General features: G+C 39.2%; 1 protein-coding gene across 3 annotated transcripts in view; it reads right to left on the bottom strand.

The window, feature by feature from the left end:
- The window catches only part of RAI14 (retinoic acid induced 14), an 88305-nt gene that overhangs the window by 17806 nt on the left and 49635 nt on the right, over nt 1-20864 (bottom strand). For all 3 annotated transcript variants that reach the window (XM_068422261.1, XM_068422262.1, XM_068422263.1), the window contains exons 3-4: nt 17091-17221; nt 1328-1416 (exon numbers count right to left, since the gene is read on the bottom strand). In XM_068422261.1, coding sequence (XP_068278362.1) covers nt 1328-1416; nt 17091-17221 — 220 coding nt within the window. The remainder of the gene's footprint in view (nt 1-1327; nt 1417-17090; nt 17222-20864) is intronic.

Genomic DNA, 20864 nt, shown 5'->3' with positions numbered 1-20864 from the left:
CAGCTGCCACTACAACGAATTTGTATCATCCATGGAGTGCACGTAGAAGAGGACTCAGAACACAGGCCTCCTTCAGTCTGCACCTCATGGATTCCCTTTTTTAATTTATTTAGCATCTGTGAGCTCATATTTAGCTTTGCAATACAGTGATTTACTGACTATGGATTTATGATTAAAGATTGCAGTCTCTCCTCTTAGTTTCATCTTACAGAGCATCTGAAAAATTAAAGAGGCCAAGACAGCAAAAGAATAAATCATCCATGTAACTAAGAAAAGAAGGAGCCAAGATTTAGTACTCAGTATAGAGCCACTTGTGACAGTAGAATCTCACTGTAAATAATGTGACTATTAAAGACAAGGCTTTCCCTGAAGATACTGGGTCAACACTCTCAGGTGAGAGCAGGCAACCTCTTATTATCCAAACAACTAATAAATCCTGAGGCAAGGACGAATTCTGAATAATAGTCTATATCAGGTACATATATCCTCTTATCATTATGTATAATCTGAATGCTTCTTCCAGGATCACAGACACTTCCTTATAGAGGCAAATAATTTCCATGTATGACAAATTCCCTCAGGCTGAAATGGGTGGCCAAAACAGAACCTGTGAGCCCAACACTTACAGATCATTACCAGAGAGACAGAATGCTGACAGCTCATTCAGGTGACTCGGCTAGCCAGAAAAAATGCTGGGCACAGATTCCATAGATATGTCAACTGAAATCTATTAAGAAGAGTTTGCCAGTTTCAATTCCAGCTCCCATCATTCTCCTAGTAGAGTAGTAATTAAGGCATAGGACTTTTGAGGGCTGAAACAGCACACTTAATAGCTCTCAGCTCTGTTTTGGCCTGTATCAGCTCTTTTCACTATGTCATAATCCTCAGGAAATGTCTTACTGCAACTCCTGTACAGTTAATGGGGTTAATAGCTTGGACACACATAAAAGCAACACCGAAGATCTTGATTTAACCTATAAAAAGCCCCAAATGAAGTTAATAAAAAGAGTAGAGGGGAGGGGATTTTTTTAAAATTTAAAATAAAATAAAATAATATTAATTAAAAAAATGAGCAACTATTTTGCATCTGGAGTTCACTATAAATGCTGACATTTATAGTACTAGGGCAAAAGTTTAAGGGCTTTAGAATCTGAATTCTATGTGCAGAAAAGCAAGTATGCCTAAACCTGGAAGTGTTACAACTGTTTTTCCTACACGGTGTGTGGGAAAAAACTATTGTCAAATCTGTAGTTACACTCTGCATATCAAGAACTATACAGGCAAACTGAGTGTGTTATGCTACACATGTAGGTTCACAGAGGCATACCTGCACCATCTTGGGCTGTCACATCTGCACCATGTGTCACCATGATCCTGAGGCACTCTGCATGCCCTTTAGTGGCTGCCAGGTGAAAACTGGAAGAGAACATTTACATGTCACTTTTCTTTTATTAAGACCTCCTTTCTCTTTCATTCACAAACCAAGTACTGGCACGTCCCCTCCCTGTCCTTAGACCTTCTGGCATACCTCCACTGCCTCCCAAGAAGATAATAGCTCTGAAAGTGAGAAGGCACATCAAAAAGCTTTTGCAGTCATACTTCTACACAGGCTGTTGTCTCATTAACCCATGCCATATACCTTATGTGTATCTAGTCCCACCCAATTTCTAAACTAACTTCCTTAGTGATGTAATATATCCCCACAGAATGCCTGGGCTTGGGGAGTTAATGGAGAAAACATTCACAATGACTGACTTTGCTCTAGTCTTTCTAGTCAATCCTGATTTCCCTCTTTCAGTGGACAAAATTTAGTTCCTCTAAAAGGTGGTTCAGCTCCTAAATGAAACTAAATCAAGTTGTGCTTCTGCACTGTCCTTTACAGAGCTCACCTTTCTTCTGTGTAGAAGGGGAAAAAAACCCTTAGTGTTTGTAAGTATCACCTGGAGAAATCAAAGCTACTGGATATTTGTGAGACTATGCTAGAGATGTATTTTTTCAACTTTTGGTTTTGCTTTTCACCTCAAGCACCTGCTTGTTTGAACAGTGGGAAATTGCAGAGGTTACCAACCACACCATGGCAGGACATACTTAACAGCATCAATTACCAAAGATATAATTACAGAACAAACCAAATAAGTTATACTGAATACAAGCCTTTTTACAGCTGAAGGTTCATGTTTGACATCCTTGGCACCTCAAGATTCACAGAAGCAGTCCTATACACATGCTGCTGACTTAATTTTGCTGAGAAGCAAAAACGAAGAAAAAGCTTCTGAAAACAGAGAAGTTTATATCCTCCTGATGCATATCGTGGCAACATTGGTGGGTCTCAAGATATGGGCATAGTACAGGCAGACATACTGCTTCCCCGTGGGTCCTACTAGTATCAGCTTAATATACGGAGGTGTTTTCCAGTGGGAGTAATGTAAAAAACAAATTCAAGACAAAACACTTCCAATTACTATAAAATTGCGTGTGAAAAGTTGGGACCTTCACCAACAGCCCCAAACTGCAAAAGTCAGTATTCCCAGGATGTTTTCTAATATCTTTCAAAGAAGACATACATGTTTAACATCATGCACCCGTGTGTTAAGGGGATTTTCCCCTGGAATCTAAAGGGAATGTCACAAATCCTGTGGCCACACCAACCACACTGTATTTAAGATTTTACATTTTGAACCACTGCCTCCTTTAAATGTTAAAAACTAACACTGAAAGTTCAGCCTGCTAACCAGGGAAACCGGGAATAACAGGCAAGAATGAAACTGATCTTTCTGGCACATAGTATGTGAACTGCAACACTGTGTTTCTCTAAGCCCTAGACTTCTTTGCAGCTGCCTTGAAAACACAGCAGAGAAAAAGACCTACAGACAAGACCTGGCAAAGGGCGGAGAATTAATCAAAACAGGAGATCTCCTGGAACGGAGTCCTCTATCAAGTACAGCAACTACCTCACTGCCTACAAGGAGTCCTTCCACACTGGCTGCTGCTGATTGCAAATGGCAGACAGGCAGCGCTTAAGCTTTGAACCATTCTCTGCAAATACAGAAATATCCTGTGTGCTCATCCTCATGCTTACGACTGCCATACACAGACTGAAGAGTTAACCCTTCCAAGAGCATAAAAAGCACTGCTGCTGGCTGTTCTCTAGTCATTCGAGATCAAAACTTCATGTACATGGTGACGAATGCGAAGCCGTGTAAACATTCCTCTTTAGAAGAAGAGGTTTCTCAGGCTCTGCAAAAATGGCTGGGGGAGAGACACAAAAGGAGTCTGACAAATCCCAATACCTCTAATTCAGGTGGCACAACATACCAGCAAATACCGAAACACGTTCAGATACATTTGTGTTGACACACAATACACTTAAAGTCACTTAAATATTAGGAAGGCTGTGAAGCATGCACTTAGCTCACTTACATTTGACAATATTCATAAGAATAACAAATACCTGAATAATAACAACTTGGCTAAATCTGGGACACTGAGGTTTTATGGACAGACTGCATAGGATGGTGCCAAATGCAACATGAATACGCAAGTGCAAAAGAAGTTTTATTTAGGTAAAATCAGACTGCAAAGAAAATATTAAAGAGAGAAGAAAAACTTAACCCCTTTCAGGCTATGCACCTATGAACACATCAGTCCCATCAACACAAACAATTTCCCATGGCAGTTCTCAACAAGTCATCACACATGCTTTGTTTCACACGGCCAAAAATATTTCCAAGTAAGAAAGGCCTGATTAAAAGTATTGCTTCTCCCAAACTGATGGGATGAAAGAAACATAGAGTCATAGAATCGTTTTGGTTGGAAAAGACCTTTAAGATCATCAAGTCCAACTGTTAACCCAGCACTGCCAAGTCCACCACTAAACCATGTCCCTAAGCACCACATCTACTCATCTTTTAAATACCTCCAGGGATGGTGACTCCACCACTTCACTGGGCAGCCTGTTCCAATGCTTGAGAACTCTTTCAGTGAAGAAATTTTTCCTAATATCCAATCTAAACCTTCCCTGGCACAACCTGAGACCATTTCCTCTTGTCCTATCCCTTGTTACTTGGGAGAAGAGACCAACACCCACCTCGCTACAACCTCCTTTCAGGTAGATGTAAAAAGCGAAAAAGTCTCCCCTCAGCCTCCTTTTCTCCAGACTAAACAACCCCAGTTCCCTCAGCCACTCCTCATAAGACTTGTGCTCCAGACCCTTCACCAGCATCGTTGCCCTTCTTTGGACTCGCTCCAGCACCTCAATGTCTTCCTTGTAGTGAGATAGTGAATACATCTGTAAGCAGTACAGGTGGTGTAAAAGATGGGAGAACATGTATGAAGGATGTAAAGATCTAATGAGAGCAAAAATACAGAAGCTATGTGGAGAGTCCCGCGAAAAGAGAGGATGATAAGGTTTAAGTCTCAGTCATTTATACAGTGACCTCAAGCCAAACAGCATTGGGCTGCTACAGCTCCTTCCGAACTGCTTCCTGTGTGCCCCCCTCCCTACATCCTTCTACTGCTACCATCTCTCACATAACCCTGTAGTGAGATGTTTTTTATTAATAATCTAAAAGCAGTTGGGATGGGAATGGGTGACATGGTTAGCTGTTCGTTTAGTAAACTTACCAGGAAATCAGCCCTGCTCAAGAGAGAGAAGAGAATGACTCCAGACTGGGATGAACATATTGCAGTCATATTTAAGACGGAGCATTTACAGAGCGCTGGGCAGAAACTTCCCTTTGAGGAGTAATTCTAACTGATTTTAAAGTTGATAGCCCCCGTTTTTTAACTTAAAAAAAAACCCAAAAAAACAAAAAAAACCCACACCAAAAAAGGCCAAACACTTTTAGTAGTAGATACTGAGGGCTACTGCGTAGCAAGGGAAGCTATTGAAACAAAGAAACCTGTAGACACTCATTTCAGTACAGAATAAATTCTTTACAAGCTACATAAACTTTCCTAAAACATTTGAGGCAAAAGCTGCAGGTTTCCAAACACTGGAGCTCTCACCATCTGGAAGCCTTAAGCAGTGGTGCATTTTACTTGCATCTTTTACGAATAAACTTCCCTTGATATGAAAGCAAACAACTTTTCCTCTCACTTCCTGGTTGTGCAATGACTTAAGCAAACAAAAACAAACATGTAAGGCTTGATTTGGAGCAAGGGCCACACTGAGGGTTAGATTCTCATTCAGCCTAAAATCGCATTACAACATAGTTCATTTTCCCTTCACAATAGATAAGCCTGTTACTATCACTTAGAGCCACATCTTGATACCCCAGCCTGAACTGATTTGAGATAGATTTCTTTTATTGCTGTAAAACATTTCTATTCTTCCTGAGGGGTGGGATGGTTTTTTATTGACTGCAGACCTTTCAGCGCAGCAAAGGAGCAGCTATCCTTCTCAGTGGTTTTCTCATTGGATCCAGAAACGAAGCAAGTCAGCATTGGAGACCCACCTCTGGGTCTGATAAAGATCAGTTGGTTGACACTACTTTTTCCTACTGGGAATGTATAGGTCTCATAACTACTCAGTCCTTAACAAGATAAAGTAAAAAATTATGTTCTTTGGGAAGAACACAAAGCCCAGCTGGAGTAAACAGGCCTTGAGAGCAAGACTGAACACACAGCAAAATTTCATCAGATTCAGGGTCAACTGAAGAACAGCTACAAGACTATCACCTCAAAGTCCTCTCAGGACCTCAAATTTCCTGACCAGAAATGTTACTTAAACAACATTTTCAAACGCACTGATAGATGCTTTTAATGAATGCTTGGTGACTGAACAGAGTGGATAGCTGTGTATGACATCCCTGAACTGGTTTTCAACAGCAGATCTCTTACAGACAGGAGATGTCAACTCGTGAAGCACCTACAACTGTCCTAAACAAGTCCATCCCTTATTCAGGGCAAAGGACTTTTTCCACATTGCGGTTATAAAGTCAAGCTAGCAAGGGAATAGAGACTTCTCTGTCAGTGTCTGACAGACGGAGCACAAGAGTTCAGATAAAGCTGGTCTTTGTTAAAGGCCGAGAATGAGAGCTTCCAGAAATTATTTAAATGCCAGACAGTCTAACTCAAACAGAAAATGGCTGTAATTTTTACTACTTAGCTCACATAAAACATTTCTTTACAAATCATTTCACCACAGGCAGGACAACAGAATTAATACACATTTAGAGTTTAGACTTGTAAAAATGGAGCTAATTGAGCTTGCTAAGGTGATGTTAGCAGAAGACATGGGTCTGCCATATCCAGGTTCTCTGCTTAACCATCTGCACAGCTACATCCTGCAAAACTGAGCACAATCCTCTTACTGAATGTTATTTTGACAGGTGGCTTAAAACAACCGTGTGGTCCGTATATCTAGGGAAAATGCCACAAAAGTAGAGTGAAATAAGAAAATATAAGAAAAAAATAAATATGAAGTCTAAGACAGTAACTTTCTAACTAGTAAATTTTCATCTGTGAAAAGAAAAACAGAAAGAAAAAAAAAAAAAAAAAGAGCAGAAAAATTACACCCAGTCACGGGGTTCCATCTCTGTTTGGCAAGGTCACACTCCAGAGCTTTTTTCAGGGCAGAATTAGCATTCTCTGTAACACAGATTTTCTCCAGGGTCTGAAAGTAGTCTGACACATTACTTACCAAAATCCAAAGCAAATAAAAAACTTGGTTGAATTATGGATGCTAAGTGAATATTGTATTTGCTATTTTCTATTATGACAAACATGGAACAAAGTCAAACTTATATGAAAGTGTATAATACTATTGTTCTCTGTCATTTTAATCTGAGTGCTCTGAAAATATTTTAAGTGCAAGAATGTTTGAAATACACTATGAACTCACATATACTCATTGTCAAGGTTTATTTTGAGTAAAAACATCCCTCCCCAAGGCAGATCATTCTTCTTCATTTTCTAATGTGCGTCAACTCTTTGTTGACTTTTAAAAAGTCTGACTTGTCTGCCAACAGTTTGATGATTTATAGTTTCCCGACCGACCAATACCTTTGCACAAACAAACAAGACTGATAAAATAAAGATACAGAGCTGCCTGGAGTCTTTGTAATACTGACTAAAAAAAAAATATAGAAATGGAAGATACTCAAAAGCTTTGCTGCTACCAGATCAGACAGGCAAGCAATTCGCCAGCTATCTCAGTTAGAAAGGGACCCACTGATAATCTGCATGATTTTCTGCACTGACTTAAGCTTTTATGCATTTTAGAGGCAGCACCTAGCTTACAGTGTCTGTTATCCCTCAAAGCCTCAATTCCCACTTCAGTAACAACAGCAAAAATAAACACATTAGATGATATCTGGCTTTTGATTGGTTTCCACCACAGGCTGAGTGGCAGAATTCCCAGAGAGCCTGGGACCTGACCTGGAGGCCATGAGTACCACTAGAGCAGCATATTCTGTGCATGAAGGAAGTGCCTGTTGTCACTCAGGAGGAAGTCCAGTCTGGCCTCCTCTCACATGTACCATGATGACCAGTAACTAGGGAAGAATACAGTTTACTTTTCTGTGAATGGTTTGAGATTTTATCAGCATAAAAACAATGACAAAAGTAAGCCTTTTAAACAAAATAAAATTTTTTATGCATCCTGAATCTAATTCATAGAAAAATTATCACCTTCAGTTTTAAAGATTGGGAAAGTCCCAGAATGGTCCTGAAACTGGAGGTGTCTTCTGCCTTCCTCTGCCAACCCAGACAGGGCTCTCAGCAAAGTAGTAACTGTCTGCTCCAGCAAGGATTATGGTTCTATGAGCAGTGCCTGCCCAGTTCTGCTTGTTCCTTGCATCAGCACATATAAGTAGGTATCTGTGTGGCTAGTGAGCTGTACAGGGAACAAAACCAGTTGAAAACCAAAGCTGCCTTCCACTGCTTCATCACACAGTCACAGGTGCATGCACCCTGTCAGTGCAAAGGAAGGAAAGGGACATAGAACTCAACCTTAAACCTAAAAACTAAGATTAAACCATGAATGTTTCCCAGGAAAGCCACAGAATCTTTATCTTTCCCTGACTGCATTATCAAGAGACAGTCAGTCATTTGAGAATATATATGTCTTAGGAACAGACAGTCATTTAATTATGGATGAACTGGCAAATCAGACTTGCCTTAAAGGAAAATTAGACATCTACAGGTACCACTATCAATACTTACTAGTTCTTTTGTTTTGTTTTGTTTTTTAACAAATAAAAGCCATAGCTTCACACTGCACCCATTTAATCTTCTCCTAAGGGTGAATGTAATAAATGTGGCTTTTCATTAAATGCTGGCAGTCCATGTCATAATCCTGTCACACACATGCATGCAGCCACAGGAGTGCAAAAATCAGCTTAGGAAAAACAGTTACAGGAAATACATTTTGTTTTCAAGCCGGAGTCGGCACCATTACAACCTGAGAAAATTAAGTATTCTGAGTGTTAAGACATTCAATCAATGAGTTGCTACTAACATCTTTCGGAGTGCAGACAGGTTAAGATTTTAAGAAGTTGACACAGGCAGGTACTGTTTTACTAGGAGCTGCAGGAGATTTTTTCCCCTCTCTCCCCCTTAGCACCAGCCACTGCAAACACAGTCTGTGTTCTACTATCTTCTGTTTAAACGTGAGATGGCATCTGCCCTCCCTCAGTACACACAAAATCCTCTGGCAAAAACCCTACATGCCACTTCTGTGTTAACATATATTCTGGAACAGCTTTCAAAAAAAAAAAAAAAAAGGCAGTTTTCATATAAAGTTTCCAGCTTTGCCTCACAGCATAAAAAGTCTTGCTTCAATCATACACACCTTGAGGTAGAGGACATTAATAAAAGGCAAGCCTGCTGAACGGCTGTTTTCTTAACAGGAAAGAAGCAATTGCATCATGCGACACAGGAGCTGGCAAGCTACAGACTCCTGATTTTAGCCTTCAAACTCAGCAAAAATATCCACTCAGCTGCTCTTCAGAGAGATTTCTGGGATCCCCAGAAGCTTTATATTTTTCAATTCTCAGGTTGTGTTCCAGAAGTCCCATTTTCATACACAGTTTTCTTTGGCAAATTCTATTGCCACATTACCACAAACTCCTACTTCAAATCTGAAATGCGTAGACTTTTCTTCCATCTACTAATTGTAGCCATAAGTGTTCACAATTTAGATTTATCATATGAAGTTTCCTGCAGAGTGTCCATTTTTAAAGTCCCTCAATAACTAACGTCAGCAAATTGCAACAGAGATTCTGCCAAGGGCGAACTTCAGGGCACTCCTAGGTGTTGACAGAAAGTTTGAAGTTTTGAAATACTCCTTTTATTTTTAGTGTTGTAGGGTAGGAAAACAGACATGTACTTTGAGACAACCAAGAGACAACCAAGTTTCAAAAAGCTTAAAGAGCCTAGAAATCAGAGCAGTGTTGCCTCTAAAGCCAAGTTCATAGCAGTAGGGAAGATTCCTTCGTATAGTTTCTTTAAAAATACATCCCCCATCTAAAGGCCAAAGAGGGTGCACCGTTAGCTTCTCAATATATATGCCTTCTGGCAAAACTTCTTTTTAGCATAGGGTGAAATCCCTGAGGATGCCATGGACATGTCCAGATCAAAATAACTTCCTCCTTGAGTTAGGTGAAACCAGCAAGCCACCTGCTGCGCTTTCATGCAAGGCCAGAATAGAGTACAAAGTTAAAATCAAGCCCAACAATGAGAGCAATGACTAGTGTCTCCCTTGACCTTCATGCTCCAACACAACCCGCTTGGTATTGCTGCCTGTGGGCCAGCAAATGCTAATAACCACTTTAGTACATGAAAAGTCATGAAATTAGAGCAAGGAAATCCCAAACCATGTTAGTGTAACAAGAGGCCAGGAAAAGGCTGGAAAGGCTGAGAACAACTGAGTAAAAGTTAATCTAAAGAAAATATTTTTGTTACATGAAAATCCAGCAAGGCTTAAGAACTGCATATAGTGCTCCAAGAACCAAAGAGCATGGATGTCCTTATGCGTCATTAGGGATGTTGACAAAGGATAGCTCAGGGTTGTGTGCTGCGTTTGAGGTTTCTGTGTCTTTTACACTTAAAATACTTCGGACCTTTTCAGATTTGAAGAACTATTTGGATTTTTTTTTTTTTAATTAAACTGTATAAATTGAACTTCTCTTACTTCATAGGGGAATTACAAACCAAGTGCAATAACATGTCCTTATAGTACTTATAGTAATTAATTTACTAGTAATGCATTCTTCAGGACCGCTGGTTAAGACGGTCTCTTAACATTTGTTATTATAAACTCGTTAAATGATTATGGCAATATATTTTTTTTTGCATTTCAGAATAACTATACTACTAAAGCTCTTAAGATTCCACATTTCTGAAGAGGAGTAGGGACTGGAACATTGACATGCAGGAAAAAGCAACTTCAGAGCTTTCCTACATTTTCCAGTTAGTACTTGCCTAACACAGAATGCACCTGTAAACCAGGCAGCAGAAAATGCAGAGTGATAGATAAGCCCAATAAATAAGCAGCCACCAGCATAGTCTATTGCCTGAGACCTCATTTTGAAGCTAAAAATATGAAACAACTCCAACATTTGCATGCGGCTCTGTTTTGGCTGGCTGTTCCCTTTCCCTTCCTAGATTAAGAGTACATTTTCAAGCCAGTAGCAGCCAGTTGGTGTAACTAAAATCTACACATACAGCTCATTTGGTTGCATAAGTCTTTGAAAAACATGTAAAACAACTGCAGCCCATTATGTAGATACAAATCTGAAAAACAACTGCAGCCTTAGCCCTGTCCCCTGCAGCCTTAGAGAACCTGGTTCTAGCCCAACCCACAAGAGGCACGCTTCCCTCGCGCTCGCTTGCCAGCTCAGATAAGAGAAGCACAAAGAGCAGCCCCAGCGTTCCTAATGTGGAAGTGGGGCGCTGGGTTCTGCCTCCACGAGAGCCAAGCTACAGCTATTTCAAACCAGGCATACAAAAACTTCCAATCATGTAGACTATGCTCTGATCCAAGCAACTGACAAACTTCTTGAAACCTAGCCAGGTCTGGTAAAATCTGGGTATTTGGCAACTCTGCGAAGGGAGCTGCTTTACAGGGAATTCCAGCGGCTGCCTGATGCTGCATTACAGGTTTGGCCAATCCTACCCATGAGCAGGAGCAGATACGATGGCTCACAGGCTATATGAACACGTGTACAGGGGCCCTTCAGAAGATGACTTGCTTTCTTCTGATATGATAGCCCTACTAATAGATAATGAAATGCAATGATTTATAAAGAATAGCCATCCATCCTATCAGCCTATGTGAGAAAGCAAGTACAAAACAGAAGACAGAAGCTGGCTCCTAGAAGAAATTACAGACTGATTTGTTCCCCTGTGAACTCTACCTATCATCTGCAGGAAGTCCTGTGCATGTAAGATGCAAAACCCATTGGGATGTTTCTCAGTGCTCAAAAAACTTCACATGAAATAGGGATTTTGTTCTTTAAATAAGTGGAATTTGTTTTTTTTATGACATAGGAAATCACTAAAGAGGGAAAGTGAAAAGCTTTAGTTTTTCAGAAGTGAAGTTCAGAATCTTCATAGTTGAAATCAAACTAAAGAGCATGAATTTCTGTCTCTTCAGAAGATGGCCTCTTCGCCTTTTTTTTTTTTTAATAACATGAGGATATAAAAATACTAAAATGTCTTATAAAAAATTGCTTCAAAAATGCATATGATAGAACCTGAATGCTGTAGATTTCAAGTCCTGTCAAAAGTATCGCTAAGAACTGAAAATTGCGTCATGATGTCTCCAAGTCTAAGTGAGGGTCATGTACTCAAAACCATCAGAAATGGTCTACACAGCTTCAGCCAAGAGCCAGGAACAAACCACTAACATGAATTCCACTCTCCTTCTCTGCAGAGCTGCTTTCCAGCAGGTCAACCCCCAACCTATACTGGTGCATGGGGTTATTCCTCCCTAGGTGCAGGACCCTACACTTGCCTTTGTTGAACTCCATCGATCTCATTTAAAAGCCTGCATGACTGTCAATACAGTAATGTTTGTATGAAATGTGGATTTTTTCATGTATTGCCAAATTATAAAATCAAAGTATTGGTCCTCCGTTATGGAGATAACAGCATTTCCTCTCACTATACATTAACTATTGGCTCATACTGAATGTAACAGAAGGTTAATTAGCCCAATTTAGTATCATGGCAGAGGATGGCTTCACCCAGCCATGCCCAGATGTTTCATTAACATTTCTAAGTGTTAGTCTAAAGTAGAAAGCTATTTTTCAGGACACTTAATATCAACATCTTAACTGAATTATATTCATAACAATGCTGCAGGGGAGAGGGAGAACAAAAAAGAAACAATCAGGATTTGAACCTGAAAAGAACTTCAGAAGGTTTTGGAGAGACAAAAGCTTTTACACCCAAATCTCCCACGGAAATAAACTTTACAAGAAATTTTGGAATAAGAACCAGCTTTCAGCCATCTGTTGTCTAGAGATAAAACACGGTGGAGATCACTGTGGTCTTCCTCATTTTGTCCATGCTCTGAAACTTAGATATGATTGGATTGTGATCATCTGGACCATCATAAATTAAATATCATGATAAAAGTAAATTTAAAAATATTTTCTTTCAGGGATCATATCAGGTCCCTGGAATACCAATGAACTCCATTCCTGGAAAGATGACAATCCTCAGGCACTAGATCTTTCTTGCAGTTCCTACCCTGCTACAATTTTCAAAAGACAGTATGCTAGTATGCTTTTCTACTTAAGTGTTTAGTCAGTTTTAAGAGATGACACAGAGCTGTACAAAAGAAACATCTCCCAGAGCATGGTGTTACACTGAGGACCCCCAACACACGCACAGGAATCAAGAATCCCTGAATTTCAAAGGTCTCCTAGAGGATTTATAGCAATTTGTAATCAAGAAAGGGAAGATAATACAATTCTCCTTCCATTTCATAGCCACTGGGCTCACCTGACTTCTTCAATTTTGATGATCAGCTGTCTAAACCATTTTCTATGTTTTTCTTTCTCAAATAGAACAGTGTAACAACTCTAGTAAGTCTGTATTTTCCAATAGCTTCCTTTAAGACAAATTTTATTACATACAAGGAGAGACTATTTCAAAAAGGTAATTAAAATCTGATTTACTTTTTGAACAGTGATGCCCTTCATGCCACTCGCTCCACCTCCTTATACAATAAGATCAGAAAGAAAGAAAAGAAAAATTAATATTAGGTACGTGATAAATATAAAGGATCCGGGCTTGGAATACGCTCCAATATTTATTTTCAGTCCAGCCTCCAAGGCGTGAACATTCTGGTTCAAATGAAAATATATAATTTCTACTAACTACTATTGACAGTAGTTTTGTGAAAGAGTCCTTAAAGAGTGCATTTGTGGAGGTTTCTAAGTCTTTTTTTTGTACCATTGTCAGATTAATTTTATTAAACAACAGCTGATTCAATTGCAGTTAAAAAAAATTTACAGAGACCTATTGTTTCATTTAACAGCCATAAGTATTTAATTCTAGTTCAGTACCTTGCAGAAACATGCAAACATGGCAGTGATGGACTGGCACACAGACAAAATAACTTTAGGACAAGGAAGTGCTGCCATTTATACATTGTGAATCCTTTCCAAAATTCTCCCCCCGCCCCCGCACTCCCCTTCAAGAGTAGCAGCAGCTTCTTTAAATGACAGCCCATTTGAACACATGCTCTTGTGGAAAGTGCAGTACATGAATTAATCCTATCCCCTCCTGAAAAGGTTCTCTTTGAAAACTTTTTTTGTTAGTTTAAGTGGGATTTAAATGATCAAATTCCAAATGGGAAAGCACCGTTTTGTTGTTTAAGGAAGCTGGACAAAAAAACCCTATCTGGCAGAATAAGACTACAATGGCAGAGTCAGATTTCCAGATAGGTTCTATTACAAGTGTGCCTGGCAATCGTCTTGCTGTCTAAGTGGGAGCAACAATGGGGTTGTGTCAACTTATGCCAAAGGTGGATTTGCTCCACGGCCTTAAAATTGATTTATTGTTTATAGAAAGGGCTGAGTCAGAGGCAGGGTGGTGGTGTGGAAAGTCAGGCAAGTCTTAAAAAACTCATTTCATTACTTTGACAATATTTTTTAATACTTTTCTTAACGGGTACTGCTGGAGAGTTAAACCTCCTGATGAAAATCTAGAAATATTACCTCTGAGAAATTTACTGGTACCTAGACCTCATTAATCCAAGCATCTCTATTTTACTGCATGTGGGCTAGCCACAAAGAAAAGGACCTATATGGCAGAGGCAAAAGAGGACACAGGTAAAATTTAGGTGGTTATGTCCAAAACCAAGCCAGAGCTGGAGCACATCATAGTAGGACTCAGTCGAATGATGCATACTGTACTCAACAGGACAAATACAGAAAATCCTAGGTTCTGGTCTCTGTTCCTCTCAGTTCCAGCATTTTATATTAAGAAACCACATGATTATAAAACAAAAACTTAGAAGTACCCCTTTAAGCCTGAAAAATTAGAGTCTTCTCCACCTTCTGTTTAAGATAAGATACTATATTACTATACTTCAAATAAAGATCTGGGCAGTACCGATAATTCTGTTTGTAGGGTTATTAACAAAAAGAATGAAAAGGTCTTAAAAGAAACATGTCACACCTTAAGGGAACAGACAATGACAGACCTAACAAACCTATACTGCAAAACGTAATTGTTTCTCCTTTTTTTGCTTTCAAGCACATTCCAAAGTCTTTAATCACATTATGCATGTTGTTATATAATTGACTGCATCATGCTCTTCTGGTTAGTCACCTTCAGCCTGATTATGTAAACAAATGCATCAATACATACCCACAGGGATCAACAGACCACTCATCCAAAGAGCTCCCTTCCTGCATGGCACTGCAGACCACTTTCTAAAATGTAACCACCAAAATCTGAGCACTATGGTGGCCAGACGTCCCAAAAAGACCTCTACAGATTGCGCTTTCTCAGCATGGCAGTCTCCCATGTTATAGATGAGGCAGCTGACAAACTAGTACCATGCTTCTGTGGGACACTTAACAGACCTCAGTGCTGGGCTGCAGCAGGGTCTATGCCTCTAAGCAGAACTTCTGAGACAGAGCAAAACAGCTATGCTGGGCACCCAGAATCACTGTGCAGGAATGAAACTCTGTCATGACACTGCAAACATAGGGGAAACAAGCCTACCTGTACAGAAGTGATGGCTGTACTTCATTTTGCACACACTAAAGCAAGACTCTGAAGAGGGAAAAATGCAATCAAAACACTGCCCATTATTAATAAGCCATACTGGACAACATTTCTGGGTCACGATACTCTTTGGTAGCTGTGTCTCTCCAGATCAGTGTAATTGTTTCTATACCTGTCAGTCTCTATCTTTCAAAACTGAGAAAGAAATAAACTGAGCAGGTCTGCTAAGTTTTCCAGTGCACTGGGAACAGAATGAGAGTTGACACACTGTATATCTGTATCACAACAATACTATTTTTCTTTGTTCTCTCTCAACTTTTCTTTTAAACCACTACACAGAAATACCTAAAAAAGTAAACGACAATTAAACGAGCATATGGAACAAGCAAAAGCAGAGTTCTTCGTAGCATTAATTCACATTTGTTCCAAGCAATTAAAAGAAGCACTTGTATCTGCATTATTGGTAACTGAATAATTAATACAAATATACGGTCATCAACTTCTTTGTAGTGGCAAATAAAGATGAAAAAAAGAGGGATTTTGTAGTGTATCCCTGTAAAGCTGAAAATCATTGCACCAGATCCCTACAGTTACAACAATCCTGTTTCTTAGAGTTAAGAGGCTTGTGTGTACTCATTGATAATTTCAGTCTTGGTTGGTTCCCTAGAAATATCCACAGTATCAAATCATACATGAAACTTGCAAAATAGGTGTTACATTGGATACAGTGCAGCTCAGGAATCTAGCTCTGAAGTTATGTTGACTATAAACGTGAGATGCTAGACACAGCTGTAATTCAGAAGATTCAATGGAAGTCATGCTTTGATTATGTTCAAAAGAAAAACATGTGTATCCAATTTTTTTAAATTAAAAACATATTAAAGTGTAGAGAAAGCCCACTTCAAGTTACCAGCGGACTTGGACTTCTGCAGTAAGAAGTTGCAGGTCATTATGAGCCACAACCATCATTCAGTTTCCTCAGATGCAGAACAGAAATAAGAGCAGATGTAGGAAACTGAAACAGACCAAGCAAGAAGCAGAGCGTGACTCAGTAAATGTAACCCAGAGGTAATTCATTAGAACTTATTATTTGGTATAAACTGCCTTGTGCTGCCACTCCCAAGACTAGAAACTGTTTTCCTTTCTCCCCATCTATCCAGAATTTTATGAAGGCTTTGGTTCTGTCACGGGATGCCTATTTCTCATTTATTCATTTAATCACCTTTCTAGGCCATAAGAAAGAAAGTTTAAGGATAGCAATCTCTTGGCTCTAATTTTCTTACTGGAATCTTTTATCTTCCCCTATTCAGAATGTTCAAGAGTCAAAAACAGAAGAAGAAAATGCTATATATAAAATATATTGAGACTGCAAAAGAAATTTCATTCTCACAAAACTTTCATTGCCAAACTTCAATTAAAACAAGGAACAGTTGCATGAATCATTAGCATCTGCAAGATTTTAAAACCCAATCACCATAGTTTCAGTTCAAACTAACCCATCAGAAAGAAAAATTTATCTTAATTTCTATGTCATTAAACTGATGTCCATGGGAAAAACTAGCCCCAAAGATTAAAGCCTTTTGAACTGCGCAGTCTGCAGTATGCCATGAAATTTCCAAGTCCCAAAATACCACGTCCTGAAATGGCCCAACCTATCCAGCAATCCAGGTTCAAGTTACCTCAGTGGGTTTGTGATTCTGAAATGGAATTTTAAATGTAGAATTACAAACATAGACTACCAGAAAGGAGCTTTCCAGAATGTATTGTGCTTCAGATGAAAAAGAAAACTTCATTTTCAGGATGGTCTCTGGTTCTTAATTCCTCTAAGTGGCATACACATCCAAGGCTGTTTTTTTCCCCTCGCTTGTGCTTGAATCACAATTTTAAGTTTGACTTACGCAGTTTTGCCCTCACTATCTTGTTTGGTGGCACTGGCTCCCTTTTTACCCAGCAATGAAGCCACTTTCTCAGGATCACCATTCTCCACCGCCTGCAGCAGCCGATCATCATTCTTATTCCACTCATTGGTCTGGAGGAAAAGAAAAGGAAGGGAGAAATATTATTAGTACCAGCACTGTGGCCAGGCTCTCCTGAATGATCCTGCATACATTTATCACCATTGAAAGCTGAAACAAAAGCCCAACCCAAAAGAAATGGCACAGAGAAAGCCACATAAAAATAATTTGCAAGCTGTGTGGCACAGGTTCCCAAGGACTTAATGGCTCAAGCCAGGGCCTAAGCGATCACTGGAGATGATCTCTAACACAGAAACTCTGTAGAAGAGTAGTGCAGGAAAAAATCCTTTTGTTCTTACTGGATTTAAAAAAGTTCTCCTTCATTTGTCTAGTCCTGGTCTCTATTCTGGAGCTGCACTGGCCCCATAGGACCTTCATCACACACATCATGTGGATAAGCAATGAGGTGCTACAGCCAATTCACACCCCACCCTAACAACACAGGCCAGCCAAAACTTCCCTTATTTAAGGCTTTTTCCAGCTCACACTTCGTAGAGAGTAACAGGTTAAGAGACTGACCTTTGCAGACTGTAACTAGTTTTGCTGAGCTTTTATCCCCCACATTTGTCTTTAAAACAAACAAATCAACCACTCAGATAGATGACATGTCCCTAGTACTGCTGAAAGAAGAGACGACCACTCTACATTTAAATCTTTCCAAACATAATCCACCAAGTCTTTTTGCTCTTTCTGATCATCTGAATCAGTGAAAGGACACTACTTCCCAACGTGATGATTCCTCCACCCCCTCTGAACTCTCAGGACACAGCTTATTTCCTTTACCAGACCTCCAAGCTGGATCTAGCAAGACACCAAGAAGACAGAGGACAGTTAACCTTCTGTATTCCATGCGATCACAGCAAAACAAGAGCTGGAAAAGGAGTTAAAAGTTGCATCCCTGCCTTCTAGTCTGGACCAACAACAGGGTTCAGTCTTCAGGAGAAGCAATCTGGTGGAATGGAAAGCTGCATTTGAATTAGTGTTAGCACCCTGCTACACTCAGAATTCTGAGTTATAGTCAACAGACTACGGCTTTCTCTTTGATATCAGGCAGCTCATCTCCAGCATGACTGCCTATTCATTAGCATTCAATTTCTACACAACTGTCACAATGACTGAATTCATATTAACACACTCTTTGAGAAATACTTTACTTAAAAAGCACTTTGTCCAGATGCTTAACACAGACTTTTTTTGCCCCCAGCTGAACAAAAAATGTGATGTTTCTCTGTCAGGACTTGTGAGGAAAAGTGTACAAGGTGCACACTGATACGAACTAACTCTACAGGCTGCGCACACCCTGAAAATGAGAACAGGAGGAAAGTGTTCCAGGTTATTAGTTATTTAAAAAACAAATCAAAAATACACTAGGGAGAGTGCAGTCTGAGCAGAAGAGCAGACAGCAGTTGAAAGACCACCACCTGGAACCAAGAGTATGAAAGACAGCTCTGTCAAAGGAAGGGGCTTGAAGAAGACAAAGAGCAATTGCAGTCTGGTATGGCAGTGGTATGACTGTTGTATTAATGCACATCGAGCAGGTTATATTATTTATTCTTATAGCACTAGAATAAACCTCTGTAGACTCTAGAGCATTAGTTAGTTACATCAGCAAAAAATAATTGTTTCCCCTAGCAATATTTAGATTCCATGACAATGAGTGGCCAGACAAGCAGCAGGCTCCACCTAAAATGAAACTCGTTGCATATTCTTCATTGGGTGAATTTCATGCTTTAAAGGAAGACTATTACGAAAAGCAGATGTTAAAAAAATGTATCTTACTTGTAAATATAACCCTTTAAAGTTAATACTGTTGTTTGACAGCATATTATGCCTTTTGTTTTGGAGTTTGTCCTGTGTTTTTTATTATTCAGTCATATAAGATATTTAAATATGGGATATTTGATGAATCACCCTGACCCACAAATCACCAAGATGACTGTAAACATTGGTAGCACCTAACTTCCACTTTTATTTTTTTTTTCTTTCAAATCTTGGAAAAGAAAGAAGGAGATGACAGGTAATGTGATAATCTACACACACCCCACACATCTAACCCAACACTAACCCATACTTTGAAAAAGAAATGTAACACCTAATTTAAGATTTTCTCATGACCTGAAATAACCAGTTTACTTCTGAAACATGAAACAGAATAAGCTACAGGAAAATGTTAAGATTAAGGCCTGCTGAAAATCCTTGGCAGAACAGCTTTCAGAAGAGCGTTCAGCTTTTTAGTACAAAAATGGCCACGCCTTCAAGAAGCAGTTTCATTAATATTCCTTCAATATTCAGCTATTAAACTGAAACATTACTGACATATACTCCAGTATCCTGTATTCTGGTATAAGCAAGCAAGCACACTAACGCCAACTTCCAAATTTAAGAGAAAACGGACATCAAGAGTCAATTTCCCCTTTGAGAAGCTGCTGTGATAACTATACCCTTGTCTATAATTACACTATCATTAACATCCCAGACTCAAAAGAAACTGACACAAACTGGGTCCCAAATTACCCCTCAGTATTTATCTAGTGCGGAACCTGCACCTAGGAGATATATAGATATTGAATGGTGAAGCCTGAAGTGTTCTGCAAGTGATTCTGCTGTTGCAGAATGATGCAATGTTCATGCTAACAGTAAAACATTTAATGACATAAGGCATTAGTCAGTTACAAGAACGGAGACTTTAATTCATCTTTACTCTAGTTTTCAACCGTACCCTTTTTGGTAACAAAAAAATAAACACACATACACAAACACAATTAAAGAAAGATTTAATGATGCCTCATTTAAAAAAATGCTTCCTACTTATCTGTACTGCTAAACCGATTCCCTCATATTTAAGAACTAAACAGAACCAAACTTAGATAAATTAAGTAATGCAGTCTCTCACAGGGACCCTGAAAACATTCAGGTCTATCAGATTCATCTCAGTGTCAAGGAAAGGCTATCAGCGTACATTTCCTTATTTTTCACACAAAGCTGGTAGTTCTTTTTCCTGCTTAGAGGAAAGTGGTAGAGGCTGAAGGCTAGGATAGGAAGATCTGTATTTGGTAGTCATTTTAGAGCCCTGTTTTCAGTTCTATATCTAATTAGCATCTCTTCTTCTAAGCAACTCTGTGACTCAGAGTTGTTAAAGGAATGAATAACTTTAGAGACTGACACACACCTAATCCGCTTACATTAGTTCTTCCAATTGCATGTTTTCAGATTTCCTTACTGATGCTATAACATCTTTAACACCTACTACACCAGCAATTTTGTTTTGCTCCTGGAAAACAAAAGGATACACACAGTTTCCCTTCATCACTGCAGCAGAGTTATGCTCATTTATAAACCAAAACAGCTGTGTTGTACGTAAGATGCTTAAAAGCAGTCATGTTGTATGGTTATATAGAAGTTATGCATCTTTTCATTAAAGCAATAAAAGATTCCATTCTAGGGCATCAATAAATGTGTCATTATTGTAGATTAAATGTCAATTTTATATTCAAGCTCTCTCAAAATTAAACACATTTAACTATAGTGCAAGTTATATAAATATATTTACAGACCCCATTTTATTTTCAAAATGAAATTAAGGATAAATCTGTCCATACAGAAGAAACAACTATGCAGGTATCAACAGTTGCTCAAGTATTCCTCTGATAGGACTGA

This window comes from Nyctibius grandis, chromosome Z (genome assembly GCF_013368605.1).
Source record: "Nyctibius grandis isolate bNycGra1 chromosome Z, bNycGra1.pri, whole genome shotgun sequence".
Lineage (NCBI taxonomy): Eukaryota > Metazoa > Chordata > Aves > Nyctibiiformes > Nyctibiidae > Nyctibius > Nyctibius grandis.
The sequence above is the reverse complement of the archived record's forward strand: the minus strand, read 5'-3'. Positions and strand labels throughout refer to the sequence as shown.